General features: G+C 49.9%; 1 protein-coding gene across 1 annotated transcript in view; it reads right to left on the bottom strand.

Annotated features, from left to right (window-relative positions):
- Positions 1 to 816: 816 nt before the first annotated feature.
- LOC119455318 (collagen alpha-1(I) chain) overlaps positions 817 to 23,977 on the bottom strand; it is a 694,093-nt gene continuing 670,932 nt past the window's right edge. Inside the window, exons 43-44 of the mRNA XM_037716715.2 lie at positions 19,291 to 19,527; positions 817 to 1,149 (exon numbers count right to left, since the gene is read on the bottom strand). Coding sequence (XP_037572643.2) covers positions 1,003 to 1,149; positions 19,291 to 19,527 — 384 coding nt within the window. The 3' untranslated portion in view covers positions 817 to 1,002. The remainder of the gene's footprint in view (positions 1,150 to 19,290; positions 19,528 to 23,977) is intronic.

The raw sequence follows: 23,977 nt of genomic DNA, 5'->3' as shown, positions 1-23,977 counted from the left end.
TAACCATCGGAAGCCATGGCTGAGAAGACGACGGTGCGGCCGCTTCGGGGCTCCGTGGCGAGGACGGGGAACGTTCCACCTCCACCACGATGTTACGCGAAGAACGAGTGAGTAAGACGGGCAACTATTTACAGGTTGTATTTACAACAGCGGTTGCAGCGCTGACCGGTTAGGTTCACAGCGCGAGCCCAGCTCGTTCTTCCTCTTCTTTTCTCGAGTGATGGCGCCCGCGCGCCTCGGTCAAACAATCAAATACCACACGCGTGTAGCAATATATTCAATGGACACTAGGTACCCAGAAGAACTTTCTGTGGGCCAACTGGTGCATAATTGCCAATTGTTTAAGGCGCAAGCAAGAGACACGACACAAAGGGAAGGTCAGACACAGGACAGGCGCCTGTCCTGTGTTTGACCTTCCATTTGTGCCCTGTCTCTTTCTTGCGCCTGAAAAAAATTTGTCAACGAGGTACTCACTTAGCTTCAATCAGATTCAACCAGTGTCATCATCGCATGTAGCTTCGTGGGGCGAAGATGTAGTTGGGTTCATACAGGCTCCGATTCACGTGCATTCCGACTGACCTAGACTCACTGACACCTACTTATCGCGACTAAATCAGTTAGTGTACTCCACTCAGACTCAGAGCACCTAGAACTCACTCAGACCGACGTCAGGCTGAGTGATTTCTCCTACCGATGGCTGGACTTCCCAGCGTCCCGGCACGCACAGGCACGCACAGCCAGACCAGGCCTGTATCTTTCTTGGCACCGGGATTCCATAGGTCGCAATGGCACTCAGTTTTCTAATAGCAATTTATGGGCTCATCGGTGAAAAATAAATTTATTCCGTATTGCTCATATTGAGGTGATGCACAATAATTGCATGCATGAAGCATGGCGAGCATTCTTCTGTCAATGACCACTGCGTCTTCGGGATGCACGTACTTTGGCAGCATTGAGAAATAGACATTGAGCATGGCAATCCATGGTGAAATACTCGTGCCGCTAGTAGAAGCAGGCTGGTCCAATTTCTAGGCCAAACTCCTGGTTCTTGAATCCAATGTCCCTTGGAGCAACGTCTACAATTGGGAGGCGCTGTGGCTTGTCGGACTTGTACTGCAGCAGCGTATAGCTCCACTTGTCAGAACGATCCTGTAAGAAAGAAAAGTGTGTTGGTAACATCTCGCAACTGCAGTGCGTTTGCAGTGCGCAATAATACAGCAGTTGGAGAATTTCTACATTAAGTCACTAGAAATGATGGCCCCCACCGAGTTTAGCACTATCTAAATTATGGCCCCTAGAAGCTATGCACAATTAAATATCAGAGGTAAATCTGCTGAGGATCATCTACAGAAAATGTGATATGCATTCAATTTTTTATAGCTAGTATGACAAGGAAGTCTAGCACGGCTGTGGACGACACGAAGGACGCCGACAGGAAGACACAGCAGCGTAGGTTTAACCAGGCGCACCAGGAACGGCGTCGAGCCCGAGCCCCACTTCAGTAACGCTGGCGATCCAGCTGCGGAGCTCTACACGACGCACTTCTTCCTCCTTACATCTTCCCCCCTAGCTGAAGACGGAGCCGCAGAGGCGGCCTAAGGCGTCGTGACGACGATGGGCTCGTGATACGGCTTGAGCCGATCGACGTGGACAGTTTCGCGGCCTCGGCGACGCAGGTTCGTAGGGGGCGTCAGAGGTTCGATGATGTAGTTCACCGGAGAAGTTTGCTGCAGAACCCGGTAGGGTCTATGGTATCGGGATACAAACTTGGAGGAGATACCTGGTGTCGAAGTAGGAGGCACCCACAACCAAACGAGAGCGTCATGCGAAAACTGTGTGTGGGGGCTCCCGTCGTCATGACGAAATTTCTGCAGCGCTTGTTCTTGCGTTGTAAGGGAGCGAGCTAGTTGTCGACATTCTTCTGCATACCGGGCGGCTTCGGAAACCGGTGTACCCTCTGATAACTCGGGATCGTAAGGAAGAATAGTGTCAATGGGAAATGACGGTTCTCGGCCATATAGAAGAAAGGGAGAAAAGCCCGTCGTTGCCTGGGGTGCCGTATTGTAGACGTACATGACATAGGGAAGGATGAGGTCCCAGTTGGTGTGGTTGGAGGCGACATACATCGAAAGCATGTCGCCAAGAGTTCGGTTAAAGCGTTCTGTCAATCCATTTGTTTGCGGGTGATATGCGGTGGTACAGCGATGAATAATGCGGCATTCAGCGAGAAGTTCTTGAAGGACATCGGCGAGAAAGACGCGGCCGCGGTCGCTCAGTAGTTCGCGGGGAGCGCCGTGACGTAGAACGAAGCGTTGAAGCAGGAAGGAGACAACGTTACGAGCCGTCGCGGCTGGTAGAGCGGCCGTTTCGGCATACCTCGGGAGGTGGTCTATAGCTACAATGACTACAATGAATTCGTGGAGGTTTGCTGGGTCTCCTGTAATCCTGGAATTGCGCAGCCGGATTCTCCCTGCCATCATGACCTCCGCAAGCGCCACGAGCGTACCACCACCTGCTCCCCAGGCCTCCGTATGCCCCGGCACACTCCGTCAGCGGGACCCTCCCATCTTTAGCGGTGCTGATGACCACGACGTTGGTGACTGGCTATCATCATACGAACGCGTCAGTCTTAACAACAAATGGGATGACACCACGAAATTGACCACCGTCCCTTTTTACCTCACCGGAATTGCCCACTTGTGGTTTCGCAACCACGAAAGCGAAGTCCCAAGCTGGACTGTGTTCAAGACAAAGTTCAGCGAGGTATTCGGCTGTCCTGCTGTTCAAAATCTTCATGCCGAACAGCGTCTGCAGTCGCGCTCTCAGCAGCCTGGTGAGACCTTTACGAGCTACATCGAAGATGTCATCGCTCTCTGCAAACGCGTCGATGCATCCATGACTGATGGCACTAAAATCAAGCATATACTGAAGGGCATCGACGAGGACGCGTTTCAGATGCTGATTTCAATGAGCCCCTCGACTGTTGCCCAAGTTATTGAACTCTGTCAAAGCTATGACGAGCTCCGCCGTCAACGCCTCCTCACCCGCCGTCCTGTTCCACATCAGGAATCGTTGCCCGGCTTGACCTCTCCTTTTGACGATTCCAACTTCCTCTCGCAGATCAAGGCATTCGTCCGGGAAGAAGTTGCTCGCCAGCTCTCCCTTATCTCCAACCCGCCGGAGTCCAGTTCGTCCCTTAATCCGACCCTACGACACGTCATAGAAGAACAAGTGTCCGAGGTCCTTCCTCTGGAGCGGGCTCTTCAACTCACCGCGCCACTGACTTACGCCGACGCCGTCGCACGACCACGCCCACCGACGTTCCGGGCTCCGCCTCCGATGCCTAGCCCTGTTTTTACCTCCCCGCCACCACGATCTCCAGTCCATAGAGCAATTAATCCCTGGCACACAGCTGACAATCGGCCCATCTGCTATTCGTGTGGTAACCAGGCGCACCATGAACAGCATCGAGACCGAGCCCCACTTCAGTAGCGCTGGCGATCCGGCTGCAGAGCTCTACGCGACGCACTTCTTCCTTACACTAGACATTTTGGGAAAGGTCAGTTATTTTATTAGTAATTCGATATCAACTTCCGGTTCGAATGCGAGCGCACGTCTATTCCTGGCACTCCGACTCTCTTCGACTGTTACGCGAGCTGTTCGCGTTTTCATCTCCTGCTGTCGCACATCCTCTTCTTCGCTGTTGCATCGGCCACGCGTCGAGACAAGCTTCGGAAAGGTGCGTTGCTTTTTTACGGCCGCTTTATCGCACCAGTGGGTGGCCTTGCTAAGCCTAATGCATGACCACGGCGGCATTGATGGCCGAGCCCGGGTCATTGATCTGTTGACCATAAAAACAACAACCGAGACAATCACCTTTGACAGCGCCAGCCCAAAACTTGACCAACGAAGCGGCTACGCAGCGTCCCGAAGGTGTTCCAGGAGCATCTACCATTGGACGCATATATATATATATATATATATATATATATATATATATATATATATATATCAGAAGCACAACTTCGCGGTTATCTAGGGTTTATTATTTTCCCAACAGTTTCGGTCGGTGGACCGACCTTTTTCAAGGGATACAGGAAAATCTTGCAACAGTCTTTTTATATCTTTAGGTAGAGAAAGAAGGCGCCAAAAAAGGTGAGAGAGGAGAGATAGAGAGATATTTAGATAAAAAGATAAAAGATTAAAGATAATCGCATATTCACAACCTTATATAAAAAGCCAACAGACCGCCACCAATATCTTCATTTCAAAAGTAGCCATCCACAACATTGCAAGAAAGCCATCCCGTATTCACAGGCCCACCGATACCGCCGCATCTGCTCTGACGAGAAAGACTTCCAATGTCATGCAAAGGAACTCAGAACGGCCCTGGTGGCGAAGCACTACCCGGAACGTATTGTTGATGATGCTATAAGCCGAGCACAAGCCTTAGACAGAAATGAAATTTTGACGGGCTCAAAGCCCCGCCATCCGAAAAACCAAACCAACCTTATCCTCACCTACTCATCTACATTACCGCACGTGAACAACATCCTAGCCAAACACTTTAATATCATTCAGCAGAGCACACGTTTGTCTTCAATTTTCACAGAGCCACCCCGAGTTGTCTATCGCCGGGGAAGAAATCTAAGAGATATCCTCGTCAGAGCTAGGACAACCACGGTTCAAAACATAGAATCAGGCTGCAGACCTTGTGGTAAACCCCGCTGCAAGGTCTGTAAGCACATGACTTCAACCTGTCTTGCTAAGGCTACTTCCTCTGATTTCGCATTCAAAATTAAGGAACCTCTAAATTGTGACAGCAGCAATGTGATCTACATGCTCCATTGTGAAGTCTGCGACCAACAGTATATAGGCCAGACTGGAACCGCGTTCAGACTCCGTCTAAATAACCACAGAGCTCACACCCGCGCACTACCACATCTCCCATTCTCAAAACATATCAGTCTGCCTGAGCATTCATTTGATAAAATACGTGTCACTCTTCTCCAGTCAGGCTTCCGCTCTTCTCGTGAACGGGAACAAAGAGAGTCATATTTTATCCACAAATTTAGAACAATCACGCACGGCATAAATGAACACATGGGAAACCTCTCGTTTCTTTGTCCATAAGTTAAATTAGCTAAAATCAGAACTTAATCCCCGCATAGGCAAGCCGAACACGTGTGTGATGTCGAAAGAATGCCCACTGCCCCAGTGGGGGAGCGGACCGAAGCACCCACATTATTTTGCCTTGCTTTTTAATTTCATGCTTATTTTGCCACGCTGTGACTATTATATTTGCAGGTTATTTCTTCTTGTTTCGTGTTTCTCGTGTTTTGCCCTTGCTTTTCAATTTCAATTTCATGCTGATTTCGCCACGCTGTTACTGTCATATTTGCAGGCTGCTTCTTCTTCTTTCGTGTTTCTCGTGTTTTGCCCTTGCTTTTCAATTTCATGCTGATTTCGCCACGCTGTTACTACATTTGCAGGTTATTTCTTCTTCTTTCGTGTTTCTCGTCTTTCGCCCTTTACGTTGTCTGGCACGACCAGGTCTTGGTGTCTTTCCTTTAACTCTCCCTCTTTTTTTTTTTTTCTCTTTGCATGCTCAACTTAACATGACAGGCGTGTCCGTCAATTGTGCATGTGTAAGACGCTTAACAGCTTAACAGCTTAACAGCGACCTTGCCCTTTGCTTCGTCTGGCACGACCAGGTCTTGGTGTCGTTCCTTTAACTCTCCCTGCTTTTTTTTTTTTCTTCAACTTAACATGACAGGCGTGGCCGTCAATTGTGCATGTGAAACACGCTTAACAGCGACCTTGCCCTCTGCTTTGTCTGGCACGACCAGGTCTTGGGGTCTTTCCTTTAACTCTCGGTCCTTTTTTTTTTTTTCCTTCAACTGAACATGACAGGCGTGTCCGTCAATTGTGCATGTGAAACACGCTTAACAGCGACCTTGCCCTCTGCTTTGTCTGGCACGACCAGGTCTTGGGGTCTTTCCTTTAACTCTCCATCCCTTTTTTTTTTTTTTTTGCATGCTCAACTTTGTGAAAGTGTTCTTTATATTTTATGTTATTATTCGGGAAGAGTCGGGTATTTTATCCGCAATGTATGCAAATGCGAATTGCGTTTGTTTATAATGCCACCCATTCACCACTTTCGCACATTTCGCCTTTACACGCAGTATTCCTATAAGGTCTTAATACCAAAATGACACATGCCTGTAGTTTTGTTCAGCTGATGACGTCCAGTGGAGCATCGTACGGGAACTACTGCTGCGCACCTGGTGCCACAACGTTGGATGAATACACAAAAAGCCCGAATCGAGCATTTATATAGAGCAAAGTAAACATTCCAGGCACCTTGTGTCTACTTCATGAAACTGCACGTGGCACAGATTCGATGGAGGCTTGTAAAGATCGCTCGCAATCATTTTTCTAAATAATAAAAGGATTCCGCATCAAGACCGCGCGCGGTTCAGCAGTAGAAGCGAAAAAAATGCAGCGCCTATCAACGCAGCATGCGTAACACATACCAGCTAGCGTTCAAAACGCCCGCACCCAAAGTCGAAACCGGAAGTGTGGTTCAGGTATAATGCATGGTGCGCTACAGTCAACTCGGCCGCTGTGCCCTAAGGAATGTCAGCTCTTGTTGAATGTCTTTGTCAATGGTTCTAGTGCAATCGCTGGTGCCCGCGTGGCTTCCCGAAAGTGCAAGTGGCGTCGCGCCGCATACAATCAGAAAAGATTTGGTGACAACAGCAAATGGATAGAACTATCGCTAACATTCGAGAAACTTCTGATACATGCATGCGCGTTTTGCACCGAGCGATAACGTTTAACTCTCCTTAGCCGATGAAAAGCGGTCACCCGCGAAAGATAAAAAATTAGACTGTCACTGCCCACCTCTTAAACGCATCGTTCCGATGCTACCAACACAACACGAGAGCGAAAAACAAAAGCACGCTTCGAAGAGGAAAAAAAAAGAAACAAAGTTGCAAAGTTCGTTAGCGCTGGTATAACGGCTTCAGGTTGTGAGCGGCGCCGATGTGATTGCTAAAAGCCGTCTGGCCCGACCTCACAGTCCAGCGGCCAATCCGTCGGGTGATTTAGTAGCATAGGCGGAAAGTTTTCATTTTAGGGGCGAAGCTCCTTAGGGTGTGGGTCTGTCCCTCCTCTGTAGTATGTAGTAGTAGTAGTAGTCGTCGTCGTCGTAGTAGGTAGGCACCTCTACTTTTATGAAAAAAAAATTTCGAAAGCTGTGTCTGTAGCGCGGAATGGAACCACGGACCCCTCGCTTCCGAACGCGCGGCGCTAACCACTACGCCACGAAGCGCACATGGACACACGCACCACGATGACAAAAATATCCAACATTAACGAATGACTGCGCGTTTCTAACGCGTTTGTGCTAGCGCGTTACGGCCCGTGTAAGAAGCTGGTGTAAGACGCTGTGGCCTCTCCGCCTTACCCCCGTATTCATAAACGCTCCTCGACTTGAACTTGACTTGCCACCGCCTTGGGCAGCGCGTTCGAAACGCGTTGAAGGCGGTGGCAAGTCAAGTTCAAGTCGAGGAGCGGCTGCCCAAGGCAGTGGCAAGTCAAGTTCAAGTCGAGGAGCGTTTACGAATACGGGGGTTATACTCTCTCAGCAGTCATGTGATGGCGTCGGCAAACGCGGTGCACGTTCCGGCATGTGTAAACGGCTGCGTAAGACGCTGTCTTACGCGTAAGACGCGTAAGAGCTTTCCGAATCCCACCGATGTACGCTTATATGTATATTTTTCAACGTGTTTTATTCACGTGTAAACGTCAATGAAGGCGAGAAACGTCAGGCGAACGTCAAGAAGCGGCGAGGCGACCAGCAGCCAAAATCCGGGCAAGCGCAAGTTCGGGGCGCGTGGTTAGCACCAACACAGTGGCTTGCTTGCTGACTGCTTCGTCGTCGTCTTGTCTTCTTCATTACATTGGCCCCCGGGAAATAGCGTAGCCATCCTGGCGACTTAAGGCGTTGACAGTATAGAGGGGTCATAATAGGGCTTGAGGCGACTCACGTGAACGATTTCTCGACCGCGACGACGTAAATCTTGGGACGGTGTCAAAGGCTCAACGTCCTAATTGACTGGAGATGTCCCAGCGAGGATGCGGTAGGGCCCATGATATCGGGCCAATAATTTAGACGAAAGACCAGGCGTACTCGGAGGAATCCAAAGCCAAACTAGGGAACCGGTCACGAAAGTAGTGAGAGATCGGTCGGTGTCGTGCCTGAGCTTCTGGTGACCTTGGCCCTCGGTTGTCAATGAACGGGCCAATTGGCGACAATCTTCGGCGTACTTGGCGACATCAGAAATTGCAGTGTACTCAGATGAGTCACGTGTGTAGGGAAGCATAGTGTCCGGCGTGCATGATGGCTCACGTCCGTACAAGAGAAAGAACGGCGAGAATCGTGTAGTCGCGTGCGTAGCAGTTTTGTACGCATATGTGACGAATGGTAGGACGGTGTCCCAATTGGTCTGGTCTGACGCCGTGTACATCGTAAGCATATCCCCCAGAGTGTGATTAAATCGCTCAGTGAGGCCATTAGTTTGCGGATGATATGCACTTGTCATGAGATGAACGATGTTACACTGAACGAGCAAGGCTTCAATAGCACCAGACAGGAAAACACGTCCCCTGTCGCTTAAAAGTTCACGGGGAGCACCGTGGTGCAGTACGAAGTTGCGTAAGATGAAAAACGCAACGTCTCTTGCTGTGGCTGTGGGCAAAGCTGCAGTCTCGGCGTAACGCGTGAGGTGGTCCACGCCGACAATTATCCACCTATTCCCAGAGGTGGTCGAGGGAAGTGGGCCGTATAAGTCGATACCGACGCGGTCGAATGGACGGGCCGGGCAAGGGAGAAGCTGAAGTGTACCGGCCGGGCGTTGAGGTGGAGTCTTGCGCCGCTGACAGGCAGTGCAAGCACGTATGTACTTGCACGCAAATGCATACATGCCGCGCCAGTAGATTCGCTGCCGCAGGCGATTGTAGGTTGTAAGAACTCCGGTATGAGCGCTTTGTGGGTCAGAGTGGAACGCAGCGCATATGTCGGTGCGCATGTGGCGAGGTACAACTAGAAGCCACCTCCGGCCATCAGACGCGTAATTCCGGCGATAAAGGAGATCGTCGCGAATAGTGAAATGGGCGGCTTGGCGACGTAGCGTTCTTGAGGCGGGATAAGTGGATGGGTCAGTGAGAAAGTCAAGGCGTTGACAAATCCACGCATCCTTGCGTTGCTCCGACGACATGTCTGCAAAGTCAATAGGCGACAAGGGAGCCGAAGAGGCTCACGGAGAAGCCGTGTCAGACGCTAGCGGCGAGCGGGACAGTGCATCGGCGTCCGAGTGTTTGCGGCCGGATCGGTAAACAACACGGATGTCGTAATCTTGCAGGCGAAGCGCCCAACGACCGAGGCGTCCCGAGGGATCTTTCAGCGATGAGAGCCAGCATAGAGCATGATGATGATGGTCTGTGACGACGTCGAAAGGGCGGCCATAAAGGTACGGACGAAACTTAGCCAAAGCCCAAATTATGGCGAGGCACTCTTTCTCGGTGACAGAATAATTACGCTCGGCTTTCTTGAGCGTTCGACTCGCGTAGGCAACGACGTATTCTTGGTATCCTGGTGTTTTTTGAGCCAATACCTCACCAAGGCCAACACCGCTGGCGTCAGTATGGAGCTCCGTAGGCGCATTAGGGTCAAAGTGACGAAGTATTGGTGGCGACGTTAGTAAGCGCCGTAGCGTTCGAAAAGATTCGTCGCATTCCGTTGACCGAGCAGACAGGCCGTTGGTTGAGGCGCGATGATGGTAGCAAAGTCGCGCACAAATCGACGAAAATACGAGCACAGCCCAATGAAACTTCTATGTGTTTTCAAGGAATTGGGCTTGGGATATTCGGCTATGGCACGGAGCTTCGCGGGATCCGGAAGAAATCCCTCCTTACAGACGACGTGGCCTAGTATCGTCAACTGGCGTGCAGCAAAGTGGCACTTCTTTATGTTAAGTTGAAGGCCAGCAGAGGTGAGGCACTTGAGAATCGCACGAAGACTAACAAGTTGAGTTGGAAAATCGCGAGAAAAAACGACGATGTCGTCAAGGTAGCAGAGGCAGGTATTCCACCTGCAGCCACGAAGGATGTTATCCATTATCCGTTCGAAAGTAGCTGGGGCGTTGCACAATACGAACGGCATGACGTTAAACTCATACAGTCCGTCAGTAGTGACAAAAGCCGTCTTAGGTCGGTCAGGGTCGGCCATTGGAACTTGCCAGTAACCCGAGCGCAAATCCAGTGACGAGAAATATTCGGCCCCTTGCAAACAATCGAGAGCATCATCGATGCGGGGCAACGGGTATACATCCTTCCGAGTTATCTTATTGAGGCGGCGGTAGTCAACACAGAATCTGATAGATCCATCCTTTTTGCGCACAAGTACAACAGGAGCACTGTTGGAGCAACAGGGGCACTGGGACGGCTGAATGACACCACGCGTAAGCGCATCATCCACTTGTTCATTGATAATACGCCGTTCTGCCGCTGAAACTCGGTATGGTCGTTGGCGTAAGGGCGCATGGGAACCAGTGTCAATGTGGTGTGTGACGCCTGTTGTCCGACCTAAAGATGGTTGAGCGCAATCGAAGGAGGAGCGGAAGTCTGGAAGAAGGGCCAGGAGTTCGCTGCGTTGTGTTGACGATAGATCGGCAGCAATAGAAGGGTGGAAACTGTCTGGACCCGAAGGTTTGGAACAGGTGATGTCATGGCATTCATTTGAAGATGAGGTTGGTCCTCTGCAAACTCGAGGGAGCGCAGGAGATCAGCACCTTGAATGTGACCCAACGATTCCCCACGAAGTAATGTAACGGAAGATGGGAGCCAGTTTGAAACTAACATAGTAGTAGCACCCAATTCAACCGTAAGTACAGCAAACGGCAGTCGTAGGCCGCGACGGCGGGGAAGTACCTCCGACGGGGCAAACAGAACAGTTCCGTCAGGGGCGGCCGTACAGGACTTAGGGACAAGGGTCGACGTTTCAGGGGCAATATCTGTGTCCGCAGCAACGACAAGTTTGTGAGCGTCGGGATGATTATCCACCGAAAGAGAGTTTTGCAATGGCGTAAGGGCCACTTCTGCACGGGAGCAGTCTATGACGGCGCGATGACGTGAAAGGAAGTCCCATCTGAGAATAACGTCGTGGGAGCATGACGGCAGCACGAAAAACTCGATGACATAAAGTTCACTTTGAATAGCGACACGTGCGATGCAAACATCTGAAGGCGCAATGCACTGTGAGCTGGCAGTACGGAGCATTAGTCCCGAGAGCGACGTGGTCATTTTTTGATCTTGCGGCAGAGGTTTTCGCAGATAACCGGAACAGCGGCCCCCGTGTCAATAAGCGCTAAAGCGGCGGTTCCTTCAACGTCGACGTCGATAATGTTTTGCGGCGAACTAGATGGAGGCCTTGGGCAGTTCGACGCGCATGCAGCTCTTGCCTCCGGAACTGCAGCGATCAGTTTCCCTCCACCGTAGGAGGTCGGCGGTGCATGGGTGATATAGAGCGTCGTCGCGGAGACAGGGACCGGCGGTTAGCAGAGGCTGGTTGATCGTCAGGGACGTACCTTGGTGGCGACATACGAAGGAACAGGCCTGCCCATGACGTCAAATGGCGAAGGTGGACATCGGCGACAGTGGCGGGCGACGTGTCCAGCGACACCACAGGCGAAGCAGATGGGCCTATTGCCTGGCGTTCGCCACGCGTCGGGACGGCGGAGGAACGGAGCCGAAGGTCTCGCGGAGGCGAGCGGCGCAGCATTCGCGGTCGTCGGCCAGGCATGGGTCGGCATCGCAGGTCTAGCATACGGCGCAGGATGTTGAGGGGGCCGAGCCGCGACGGAAGCGTAGGTAAGTGGCGCAGTGACGGGTGGTTGGTGAATCATAGGCGGGAGGGCCTCAGCAACCTGGGTCCGAATGACGTGTTAAAGGTCCGGAGCCAAAGACTGTGAAGGCTCGTGCGTGAGAGGTAGCAATGAAAGCTGACGCGCTACCTCTTCCCGGATAAAATCCTTGGTGGTACATAGCAGCGGCTGTTGATCGGCAGAGTGGGCAGCTAGCTGCAAGCTCGATAGTGTGTCTGGCGTCATGAGGGCTTGGCGGTGTTGCGTCCCGAATCGGCCGGGCGCATTCTTTGATTGTTTCCCATCGAGGCAGGCCCTTTCATGAGCGTCGTCCAGACGGTGACAGTGCCAGACACCGACGAGACGGGCAAACAAGCGCCCCAACTCGGCAGTGCCCATTCTTTGGGTGCTTCCCCCGATGCCACCCCTTTCATCAGCGTCGTCCAGACGCTCACTTAGAAGCGACCGACCACAACCGCCACCCTTCGTCAGACGCCGGGATTAGTGCAAAGGCCATTCTCCCGACCCTGGCAAGATGACCGTCGGAGGGCAAGAAACAGGTCACCGACTTTCGTGGAAGGAGTGTCAACCCCCTGTTTCCGGATTGCCTCGTCCTTGCTTCGAAGGTGCAATATTAGAGGCGGAGTTCAGCGACCAAGACGGCCTTTCTGATTGGCCGCATCAAGGTCATCTGATTCCCTAGTCGGGTCAACTAGGGAAGACCGATGTTTTATAAGGAGACACCTTGCGTGCAGTGGTGTGTCCTGACGAGTTCTGACATGTGCTCAGACATGTAGTGAGCTGAGACTTTCAAAGTGCTCTTCCATGGAGTGGGCTTCCATATTTGGAGCCACTGTAAATAGTGTAAAATAAACCCTTTTTTTTCTCTCGCTCTTACTCCCGGACGTACTCATCCCTTTGGCTGAAGGATCACCGGCCTAAACGCTACCCGAGTCTCAACAAACTGGCAGCAGCGGCGGAATAGTCTCCGACCCACAACAGCGGGCGTTCGTGCGCTGCCTACGCAACTCGTCAAAGCTTTGACACAAGGAGACGAGTGCCGCGATCGTGGTGAGACTTCTCGCGAGCAGCATCTGAAAAGCGTCGTCCTCGATATATATATATATATATATATATATATATATATATATATATATATATATATATAACCTTTACTAACAGTTACACTGGAAACTTCGTGTGACCTCGAAAGATTGTTCATTGAAGTGACTAGCTTTATGAGTATTTGCAAGACCTCAGAGTAGGATACAATTCAGTTTCACAGCCTGAGTTCCCTCGCACCGCCAAGAGACTGGCGTCTCTTGATTGAGACATGCAACAAGCCGATTCAGTTAAACAGGTTAAGGAGTTTATTTGTTTTGTGCGCATTAGATCGCACAAATATAGACATCTATAAAAAAGCAATGTAACGACTTGTAAAAGATTTAATCCAAAAGATACAATCAAGGAATATTTTAATGACGAAAGGTCAGTTATTGAGAAGACATCACATACACGACATGAAACGACATACAAAAATTTCTGAACACAACTTATGACTAGAAATATTAGCATAAGTATTATGTGATTTCGTAACACCATAGTTTCATTACATGTCAAAGCATGCATTATGCCACTGGTTTCGTTATTTTCCGGAGGCAGAACAAAGGATTATAGTGTAAAAATTATCAGGCGCCCAAATAAATAACATATTAACAAATAAATAAATAAGACAGCCATATCTCAAAAGCGCGAAAGGACTCGATAGCAAATTTAGGAAGAGCGTAGATTGTGTTATTGAAAGGCAAATGCAGCATACGACAAATAAAAATTAATAAGGAATATGCACAGATAGACTAGGGAGTTTTACAAATAGCGCAACCACGCCTCTTTTCTTACCCAAATTCCCTCACTCTGCTTGCGCTGTTATGTACCCCATTTTCGTTCCTTTGTATAACGTTTTGCGCTGTTATCTAAGCCAGGTGGTTTGTTTTAACTTGTAAGTTGGTGCCTTTCTCTCTCCTATTAAAGATATTAGTTCGTTGTCTGATGCGATGATTTCACCATCATTGAAAAAGTGTTCGTTCGTGCACTTAATCTGGAAATGAAGTCGTCGGCAATCTTAATCAAATTGATTTTGCGGGAGAGTTCTTTGTGGGTGTGAAAAAATTGCCAGATGGTTCAAACGGGCTTGACCAGTCGTCGACCACAAGTACATTTTCAGTCGCCGAAGGCAAGAAAATGACCTCTGGGATGTGGTCGACGAGACCGGTATGGCCAACGCAATTTTTTTAGCTTGGCCATTTCCGGCAAAAGGTTTCGCAGGTGTTCACCCTTGCCTCCCGTAAACATGTGCACGACGTCCCCAAATTTTTACGAGCCTAGCTTGCAAGGGATTGGGCCATTTTATCTAATTTTTTCAACTGCGAGTATGAAATCCGCCGTAAACCTCCATGATCGCCTCCTCTCGCCCTCTATAGTAGTGTACAACTTTAAAGGCAGCGACATTTACCCCTCAAAGGCGGATGCACACGAGCATCCACCAATGGGCGTGCACTCTAGACTGACGTCATGAGCCGGACGGCTGGTGACCCTACCGACGGAGGACATGGCAGCCCGCGCTTCGAGCTGGGCCGAGTCGCGTCAACGGGACTATTTCTTTAGTCACGGTGGCAATCGGCTGCTGCGCTTCAGTGGTCAGGGCGGGGCGCCTCTCCTGTCTTCTTAAGTTATAACAGACTTTTTTTACATAGTTGCGACACGCGAAAGTACGCTGCGCGGGAAAATTCGCAGTGGAGCGCGATCGGAATCGCACTGAACGCGATTGCTTCTCGGTTGGATTAAAAAGAAATATATTTGCTTTCAAGTTGGGGGTGCGGCTCTTACACGGATTTCTACGGGAAAAATCTTCCTTCGTGTAATTGTCTTATATGCATGGCTATCACTAATACTGCTTCGCCTTTCCGGTGAAACTGCAGCCTCTTTTTTTTTCTGAGTCCTAGTAAAAGCTCTGCTGCGCATGACTGCTATTGATTCTGATTTCGAGTAAATCCGGCTTGGCCTCACTTCGGTTACTTAGTTATTTATATATATTTATGACCTCTGCATGCATGTTGCGATGTTTCCATCCCCAATAAATGTTGTAAATTACTATAATTTGTTTTTTCACGAGTCGCTAGCATGACCTACTGGAAAGAGAAGCAATGCTGAGAGACATATATCATTCACGTGCATTTCACACACCATTGATAAAGGACTCTGCCAAAGGGGTCACTGAAGTCTGCAGGTCTTTTTCAGTGTCAAAAAAGTGCGCAAAGCAATTTGTAGCGAGTTTAACATACAGCAACATATTCATTCTCTAGACATAGGCTATCCATATCATTAGAAATAATTGTTAGTTGGCCACCTCTTCCTCTTTCAAAATATCATAAGTTTTGTCCTGTGTACACATTGAATTATAACGTGTCTGAGCATGGTGTTCACACTGGAAATTAAAATAACATCTTGAAGCGAAAAATTACGGATGAGGGAGCCGCTGTTGGTGCTTCTAATGCGCTTGTTTTCCTATTGACAGGATTTTGAGAAATAAAGCGAAAGTATGAATAAAAGCCGTGTGCGTCCGCGTCAACAATGATGCAGTTAGCGACAGTGACGTTGTCCCTAGGGCATTTAAGCGAGGGTTATCGTCCTTTTCCCTCAAAACGACGTCCTCGTAAAGAAGAACATAGCATTTTAAGAATAGCAAGAAGAATAGCATTTTAAGAGAAAATGTAGGGGCACCTCAAAAGAAACCATAAACGGTTTGGGTAACAGGACTCTGGTACTGACAATTTTGCGGTAGCGGGGGGGGGGGGGGGGGGGGAGCAGAGCCCCGCCTCCCTCCGGCAAAGTCCGGAGGGGGCTCGAGCCCCGGAGCCCTTCTGTGGTCGGCGCCTATGTCTAGTAGGGTCCGAAATAGCGGCGCAAAAGCTTCTAAGTGCTCGTCGGCGTATCCGGTCCCAAACACAGCCGCCGGGGTGGTATTCCACGTAGCGATGTCGAAGGTTGTAGTGTCGCCTGTTCGTACTTTGCTGGCTTTTGACGCGCAGGCGGGCGAGTTGTGCTGCTTCGGCGCGCTGCAGATAGATGGCGAAGTCGAGATTCTTTTTGTTGGTGACGTGTGGCAGCATGGCGTCGAGCGTCGTCGCCGAGTTCCTTCCGTAAACTAGCTAGGACGGAGTCATATTCCTTGTTTCTTGCACTGCCGTGTAGCAAGCGAAAGTTAGGTACTGAAGGACGCTCTCTCACGTCTTCTGGTCGACGTCGGCGTACACTGCTAACATGTCGCTCGGGCTCTTGTTCCGCCGCTCCTCGAGACCATTAGTCCGCGGGCGGTACGCGGTGATCCTCCAATGCTTACAATTAGGCTGTACTGCCGCATCGCTTGCGTGAGCTCCGCTGTAAAAGCCGTTCCTCTGTCGGTGATCAGGACTTCTGGGGCACCACGTTGCAGCAGTATGTTCTCGACGAAGAATTTAGACACCTCCACCGCACTACCACTCAGGAAGGCTTTTGTTTCTTTAGTCGGTGGCCACGATGTTCCATTTTTTCCGGATGTGGACGTCGAAAAGGGCCACAACAAGTCCATCCCGATCTGCTAAACGGTCGGCATGGGGGTTCGATTGTCTCTAGCAATCCCGCTGGCCTAGTCGGGGGTAACTAGTCACTGGTATTCTCCACAGGTCTTGACGTAATGGGCGACGTCGGCGTTCAAGTGTGACCAGTCATACTTCTCTTGTATTCACGATGACGTACGGGAGAATCCGAGGTGCCCAGCGGTGGGATCGTCATGTAGGGGGCACAGAACATCTGGACGCGGTGCTGAGGGGATAAGAAGGTAGTTGGCGCGGACTGGTGAGACGTTCTTCTTTACGAGGACGTCGTTTTGAGGGAAAAGGACGATAACCCTCGCTTAAATGCCCTAGGGACAACGTCACTGTCGCCTTCTCAACGAGGCTTTTTAGATCCGGGTCAGCTCGTAGCTGTTAAGCGAAGTCTTTCGCACTTATATTTTCTAGGAAAACGTCGTCATCCTCGTGGCCATGCGACGGCGGGTCGATGGGAGTGTGTTACAGGCAGTTGGTATCGGAGTGCTTCCGTCCGGTTCTCTAAACGACGGCGATGTGAAATTCCTGGAGTCCATCGTGCGAGGCGTCCTAAAGCGTACTTTAAATTTACTATCCGACACAAGGCCTGGTGGTTGCTTATGACTTTGAATAGGTAAGGGCGGAATTTCTTGGTAGCCCAAATGATGGCGAGGCATTCTTTTTCCGTCATAGAACAATAGCTTCGCGCTTTCGATAGCGAACTCATTACCGAAAATATGATCTCTGGGACGGGCGCGTCGGCTTTTATACATGACTCGTCGAAGGTTCCAGTGCAATGACTGGAGCCCGCGTGGCTTCCAGAAAGTACAACACAATTCGCGTCCCGCCTATAATCAGATTAGAAAAGCTTTGGTGGCAACAGAAAACGGATAGAACTATCGATAACACTCTAGAAACAACGGATACATGCACTGGCGTCCTGCGCCGAGCGATAACGTTTCACATTTCTTAGCCGGTGAATAGCGGTCACCCGAGAAAGATAAACAAGGATACGTGTCAATAAGATCACAGTCGTTCCGCCATTCTCATGACAGACCTTGGCACGCATGTTTCATAGCGAATTGGGACGAGGCTGAAGCACAGGACGTCTGACCAGTATATATGGTAAATAAAAAATACGTTCTGTCGGTATAATGTTTGAATGCTAATCGTATTACCATCGGCAGTGGTCGAGAGATGGGTTCTGCCGTGCTTTTATTAATCACAACCGCAAGAAGGCAAGCATAGGAAAGCGAAGGAAAGCATAGGGGTATTCGTAGTTTAATTAGAAGCGTAGAAATGATAAGCTAAAGGAACATTAAAGTGGACGATGAAGAAAACAAAGATATTTGAGTATGAACCCTACGACGTTATCACACTCATATTGCAAACACTAAAATCTACAACCTATAAATACAATAAAGTCATCTACATACCTTAACATGTTTATAGATTTGTTTGGTTCCTATAGGTATTGTTTCTTTTATAGCAAGGCGGCTACTGTGATCCGTGATGTGGTATGCTGAAGGTATACTCTAGTTCGGCTTGGCGAAGGAAATGAATAAGCACCATTGCTTATGTAGCGATTGCGTGTCTTGCCATCGTCGTGTGTTTTTTTTTTTTTTTTTTTTTGCACTTAACTTCCTGTGCGTAAACAACGCCGTTAGTCTCAAGTTTCATAATGAGCACGCCTTTGCACTTTATAGATTATGTAGGATGAAATTGAGATGCCCCCCCCCCCCCCCCTTCTCGCGCCAGCATTGCCAAACTCTACGGTTGGTGAGGTGCGTGCAACTTTATCTTTCCTCGTGCTGCGCCAGCAAGTTCACATCCTGCCATTCTTTCACGGGGTTTTACTAGGATGATGCAGTTTTCCCACGATGCCTGTAGATGGATACAACACCAATTTTTATCGGGTCTGGCAGCATTATGATTACTATCTAGACTCCATTGGAACATTAGAAGTCAAAGCTGAAGTAGGTATACATCTTGTGGTTCCGCACACGTTTTATATGTTTTTTTCCACAAACATGCAACATTTGGGAATCGAACCCACGACCTCTCGGTCCGCGACGATAGATCGCCGAGCGTTTAACCCATTGCGCCACAAACGCATTTGCAGAGAGCTACACAGACGCGCCTTATATATCTAACACTCCTCCGTGTACCCGCGCTCTTGCTCGGGGCGGTGCCGCCGCCTACGAGCAGAAAAGAGAAGTACTGCATTATGACACTAACGCGCACCGACAGTGAACGCTTCGGTGGTCTTAGCACTACGACGCCTCGATGCCAGCATTCGAAGGGACGCTGGCATCAAGAAGCACTACCAACTACTAGGTGGCGTTCACCGTACTCAGCACAGCGGAGCGTGGCCTCCGCAATTAGCTCTGAAAATGTTCCTGAAGTTGATCGCGGAGGCTGCAATTACGACGCGCGGTACGCGCTGATTTGACTCGGTGACGATTCAGTTACGTGCTTTGTCTTGCGCGTTGTATTAGTGTGTCAGTTACGTGCTTCGTCTTTCGCGTTGTTATAGTTTTTTTTCCTGTTTCTCCTCGTTTTTACGAGCACAGCACGAACCACAAGTTGAATATTAGACTCATTTAACCAGTTGAGAAATACTTTACTCGCTTTGTATTATTCTTCTTTCCAGCTTTTTGTACCCGTTACCTCTTATCATGCCAGTAGTTCTCAGGATACAAAAATAAAGATGGGGGGGCAGGCCGCAATATACGTACTTTGCACCCATCGAAGAACGCCGTGAAGGTGAATGCCGGGTTTGTGTCTCCGTGGGGCTCCGGCGCCCGAAGTTCGAGATCGTTGTGCGCCATCAGACGGAGGGCGCGCCGGTGTGACTGTTTGCTGGCATCCCAAAAGGCCACAGAATTGCGACAATGGTATGTGAAGTTTTGCGCGGCCCCAGAACTCAGCATTTGAAGAAAAGTCAGCTGGACGCGGTCTATCTTGTAGCTCATCTGCACAAAACAAACGTAAATGAATTGTTACTGCTCTCGGCTAACTAAACTTTGTTAGGCCATTGGTTAAAATGAGCAATGAACTTACATGTGCTAAAAATACCCTCGTTGAATGCGATCATTAATTTCCAGCAAAAAAAAAAATATTGGTGTCATGTAAGCCACACTGTAAATCGATTCGCGCATGTGTGGGTGCTTCACACATATGTTGATAATAGATCGCGCAATAAGAAAGGAGAAAAAAGTGCGGCAGTCGAGGAGCGCGTGGCACGGGAGTAGTTCGTCGTCTTGCTGAAAGAAAAACGGCATCGTAAGACACACTGCTCTCGGCTCTTCGGGCGTATTGTGCTTCACCGTACTTGAAGCCTGGTCAACCGAACAACGAGGTCATCGAACTTTACAACATATGCACCCTTTACGGGTATAAGGGTGTGATTTGTAGACCAATTTGCACCCGCAACGATCCTTACGAGTGTAATTTAGCTTACAGTACAGGAACTTACATATCATCAGAACTTTCATCAGCGTTGTTATATGTAATTTGATTTTCAAATTCAAATTTATTTACCAGACAATAAGCTGGAAGGTTCACTGGGCTAAAAGCCATGAAACCGGCTTGACAGGGCCCAGGTGACCGTTTCATGGCAGCAGCTGTACAAGGTGCGCAGGTTGAGATGGTAGACACGCCGTGACAAAGGTAAAGTGAATAACAAGCAGAGTATACAACATATACAGAAATCACACAAATGCACTTAAAATTACAATGCACAAAGAAATGCATATGAAAATTTACAAGTCACAATATATTTACCAGTCACACAAATGTACAAAAAGAAAATATGAATAATATAGTCAGCGCTTATGTGCGGTCATCGATTGTGATCTATTCATGTTTGCTTATGCGCGCTGACTTCACGTTTGTTAATTCAGTTAGTAAGCGAATGCGTCCAAGTTTATGCAGCCGATAAAGCTACTTTCCTTAGTCCGTATAGTTCTCTGCTAGTAAATTTGCTATCCCAATTGATGCTTCGCCTTTCGGGTGAAACTGTGACTTTTTCGGTGAGACGCCCTTTGATTACAGCGAAGCTGTATATGGCTAGCTGATTCGTCCGTCCGTCGCCTGTACGTTCTTCCTGACGCTCTTCCTGACGATCAGACTTCCAATCCAGATCGCAAGGTATTTCTTGGCCATGTGCATGTGCATTTCACACCTAAATATGTTGTAACTGCTATCGAATACAAGCGCTTACCGAATTTACTTATTCACTATGTATTTTCTTTTACTTTACCTCGTTGATGGTTAACCCGCGAAGCTGAAACGTGCGGCCCCGGTGTTTATCACCGGGATAATCCCGACAGTACATTAAAGTCTTTCGCAATTATTGGTTCGTCTTTGTTTCTTATGAGGTTACACACACGTTCGGCTGCGATGGAGAAAACGGCGTCACTGACGGTATGCCTGCAGTCCGCCGTTGTCGCATTGCCGCTTGCGATTCTTCAAAATTAAATTGCTTCAAAATGAAAAATGTACGTCACGTAAGACAATGAATGGCTCATATCCCCTTAAGCAATGGTTCATACCCCCGTAAACGCGGCATCCCCAGTACGTCGACAGAAGAGAGAGAAAGAAAAACGTTTATTCTTGAAACAGTGTCCCGAGCGAGGCCCGGTATCACCCTGAGGTGGGAAGGTTCCTTAGTCCAGGAACCATCTGGCTTCGGCTGCCCTCTTGGCCCTGGCGACGAGTTGTCGTTGGTCTTCCAGGTCCCAGAGGGTGAGCTTGGCATCCCACGTTTCGAATAGCTGGTCATCGTTTGCTTGTGGTGCTCGGTTAGCGTCCATTTCCGGCTGCATTTCGCTATCTTCATGCCACGGGCATTCCAAGAGCAAGTGTGCCAGGGTGTCGGGAACGTTGCAGAGTGGGCAGAGGTAGCTGTGGAGCAACGGGTAGAGGCGGTGCATTATAGTTCCGTGAGTGCAAGTATTACTTTGTAGGCGTCTGAGGACCACGCTTTCTTCTTTGCCAAGGTTTGGGTGCGGTGGAGGGTACACGCGGCACTCGAGCCTGTATTGTTGCAATATCGCCGAATAGTTTTTGGGTACGGCTTCCACCTCTTCTACCGCGGGTCGGAGGGCGTGTGGGGCGAGGGGAGCCCGGCTGACGTGCTCGCGGGCAGCGGTGTGGGCCGCTTCGTTCCCCTCTAGTCCCTCGTGTCGAGGTACCCACGTTACGCAGGTGTACAGGAACGGAGTGCTACGTCGTTGTAGTATCTTGAGTGCATCAGCCGAGATGCGGCCCCTCGAGAAATTTCTACAGGCGGCCTGAGAGTCGGTGAAAATGACTGCTACGTCTGTGCATGTGGTGGTGGCGAGAGCGATTGACGCTTCTTCCGCCGTTTCCGGGTTGAGTGCCTTGACGGTTGCCGATGCTAACTCGCGGCCTCGGGAGTCTACGACGCTGAGAGCGTCCGGGTTTCGATGCCGATACTTGGCCGCGTCGGTGTAGCGGGCGTCTGGGTCTTGATTGAATCTTCGTTTGATGGCGTTGGCTCTAGCTTGCCTTCTACTCTTGTGGTATATGGGATGCATGTTGCGCTGGATGGGTGCAATGCAGAGGAACTCTCGAACGTCCGATGGGATTCGTTCTTTCTTGTCCGTGTCTGCGACTTACGTCTCACTGTAGTTCAGGTGTCGGAGTATTGATCTCCGGTGTAAGCTTGAGTCGTTCCAGTTGGCTGTTCTTGTCCGCTTCAGCGAGCTCTTGCCACGTGTTGTGGACGCCCATCTTAAGGAGACGTGTAGTAGAAGCCATGGGGGGGGGAGTCCCAGGCCGACTTTGATTTCCTTCCTTATCATTATGTTGATCTTTTCGATTTCTGCGTTCTTTAAAGCCAGTAGTATGTGATGCGGCTGTGAGCAGTGCTTGTATTATTCTGAGCCTGTCTTGCTCCTTGAGGCCGCTTCTTTGGCTTGAGATCCTCTTGACGAGGTGCGTGAGTTGCGAAAGGGTGCGTTGTAGTCTTGGTATGCTGGCCGCTCCGGATCCGTCCTTGTGAATAAGGAGTCCCAGTATTCGTAGCGTATCGACTTTCGGGATTGGCGTCCCGTTGAGGGTGACGCAGGTGACGGGCTCTTCGTAGCTGGGTGGCCTGCCTCTCGTTCTTGCTTTCAGGACGAGATGCTCAGATTTCTCGGGGGCGCAGCGGAGGCCACAGTTTTGGAGATAGCTTTCGATGCTGTTTACGGCTTCTTGTAGGGCGCTTTCTTGCCTTCCAATGTTCTCCGCTCTGGTCCAGAGCGTGTTGTCATCAGCGTACATCGCGAGATGCAGATCTGGTATGGTCTCGAGGAGTTTGGGTAATTTGATCATAGCCAGCTAAGTGAAATAATGAGGAATGATGAGTGGCAACGAAGCCATCTGTAGAAGGTAACAACGAACGCGGGAGCAGTGGCACAAGCGCGTTCGTGCGGTGGCGCCGAGGGGCGCCAACGAGCCAGCTGTGGAAGAAGGCGACGATGCTCGAGCCATTGCTGATGATGATATTTTCTGCGTACAGGCGCCGGACGGACGAATCAGCTAGCCATATACAGCTTCGCTGTAATAAAGAGGTATCAAAGGGCGTCTCACCAAAAAAGTCAGTTTCACCCGAAAGGCGAAGCATCAATTGCGATAGCAAATTTACTAGTAGAGAACTATACGTACTAAGGATAGTGGTTTTATCGGCTGCATAAACTTGGACGCATTCGCTTACTAACTGAATTAACAAACATGAAGTGAGCGCGCATAAGCAAACATGAATAGATCACACTCGATGACCGCACACAAGCGCTGTCAAAACGCTGGCATGAGCAAGCGCGCCAACAGCAGCGGGCAAAGGTTCGTGCGGTTCATCGCTTCAACGGAAACTGAGCGGCAAAAGCATAGCGCATACAAAGGTAGGGCCCGTGTTGCAGATCGCTTTCAAGATGCGGTGCGCGCGACCGCCCGCCGCCGCGCAAAGTACAAGTACGCAGTTGCTCGCAGAACAGACGCCGCACCCCTCCCGCCCGCTCTGCCTTCCCGCTTTCCTCCTTTCGCCTGCGAGATTTCAGTTCCCCGTGTGCCTGGTCGCAAGATACGCACTTGGTGCCGCAGCTAAACGTCACCTCCCCTCCCTCCATTTCATCCCCCCCCCCGGCCTTTCGCACGACGGAAGTCGAATTTGCTCTCCGGCGTTCGTTCGCTCTCACTGAAAGGGCGCGTCTCTCGCGCGCTTTCACTTTCACATACAGCATACGGCGCACGGCAACAATTTTATCGCGCTTGAACTTTATACGGGGCCTCACGGTGACGACGATGACGGCGACCGCGATGGCAGAAATGCGCTCGGAGTGTCCATATAATTCCTATCGCAATAAAATAACGGCAGAAGTTATCTCTCGCTGACTATCGATGGTAATGCGATTAGCA

The sequence above is a fragment of the Dermacentor silvarum genome, chromosome 6, assembly GCF_013339745.2.
Source record: "Dermacentor silvarum isolate Dsil-2018 chromosome 6, BIME_Dsil_1.4, whole genome shotgun sequence".
In the NCBI taxonomy this organism is placed as follows: domain Eukaryota; kingdom Metazoa; phylum Arthropoda; class Arachnida; order Ixodida; family Ixodidae; genus Dermacentor; species Dermacentor silvarum.
Note: the sequence above shows the minus strand (reverse complement) of the source record. Positions and strands in the feature narration are given on the sequence as shown.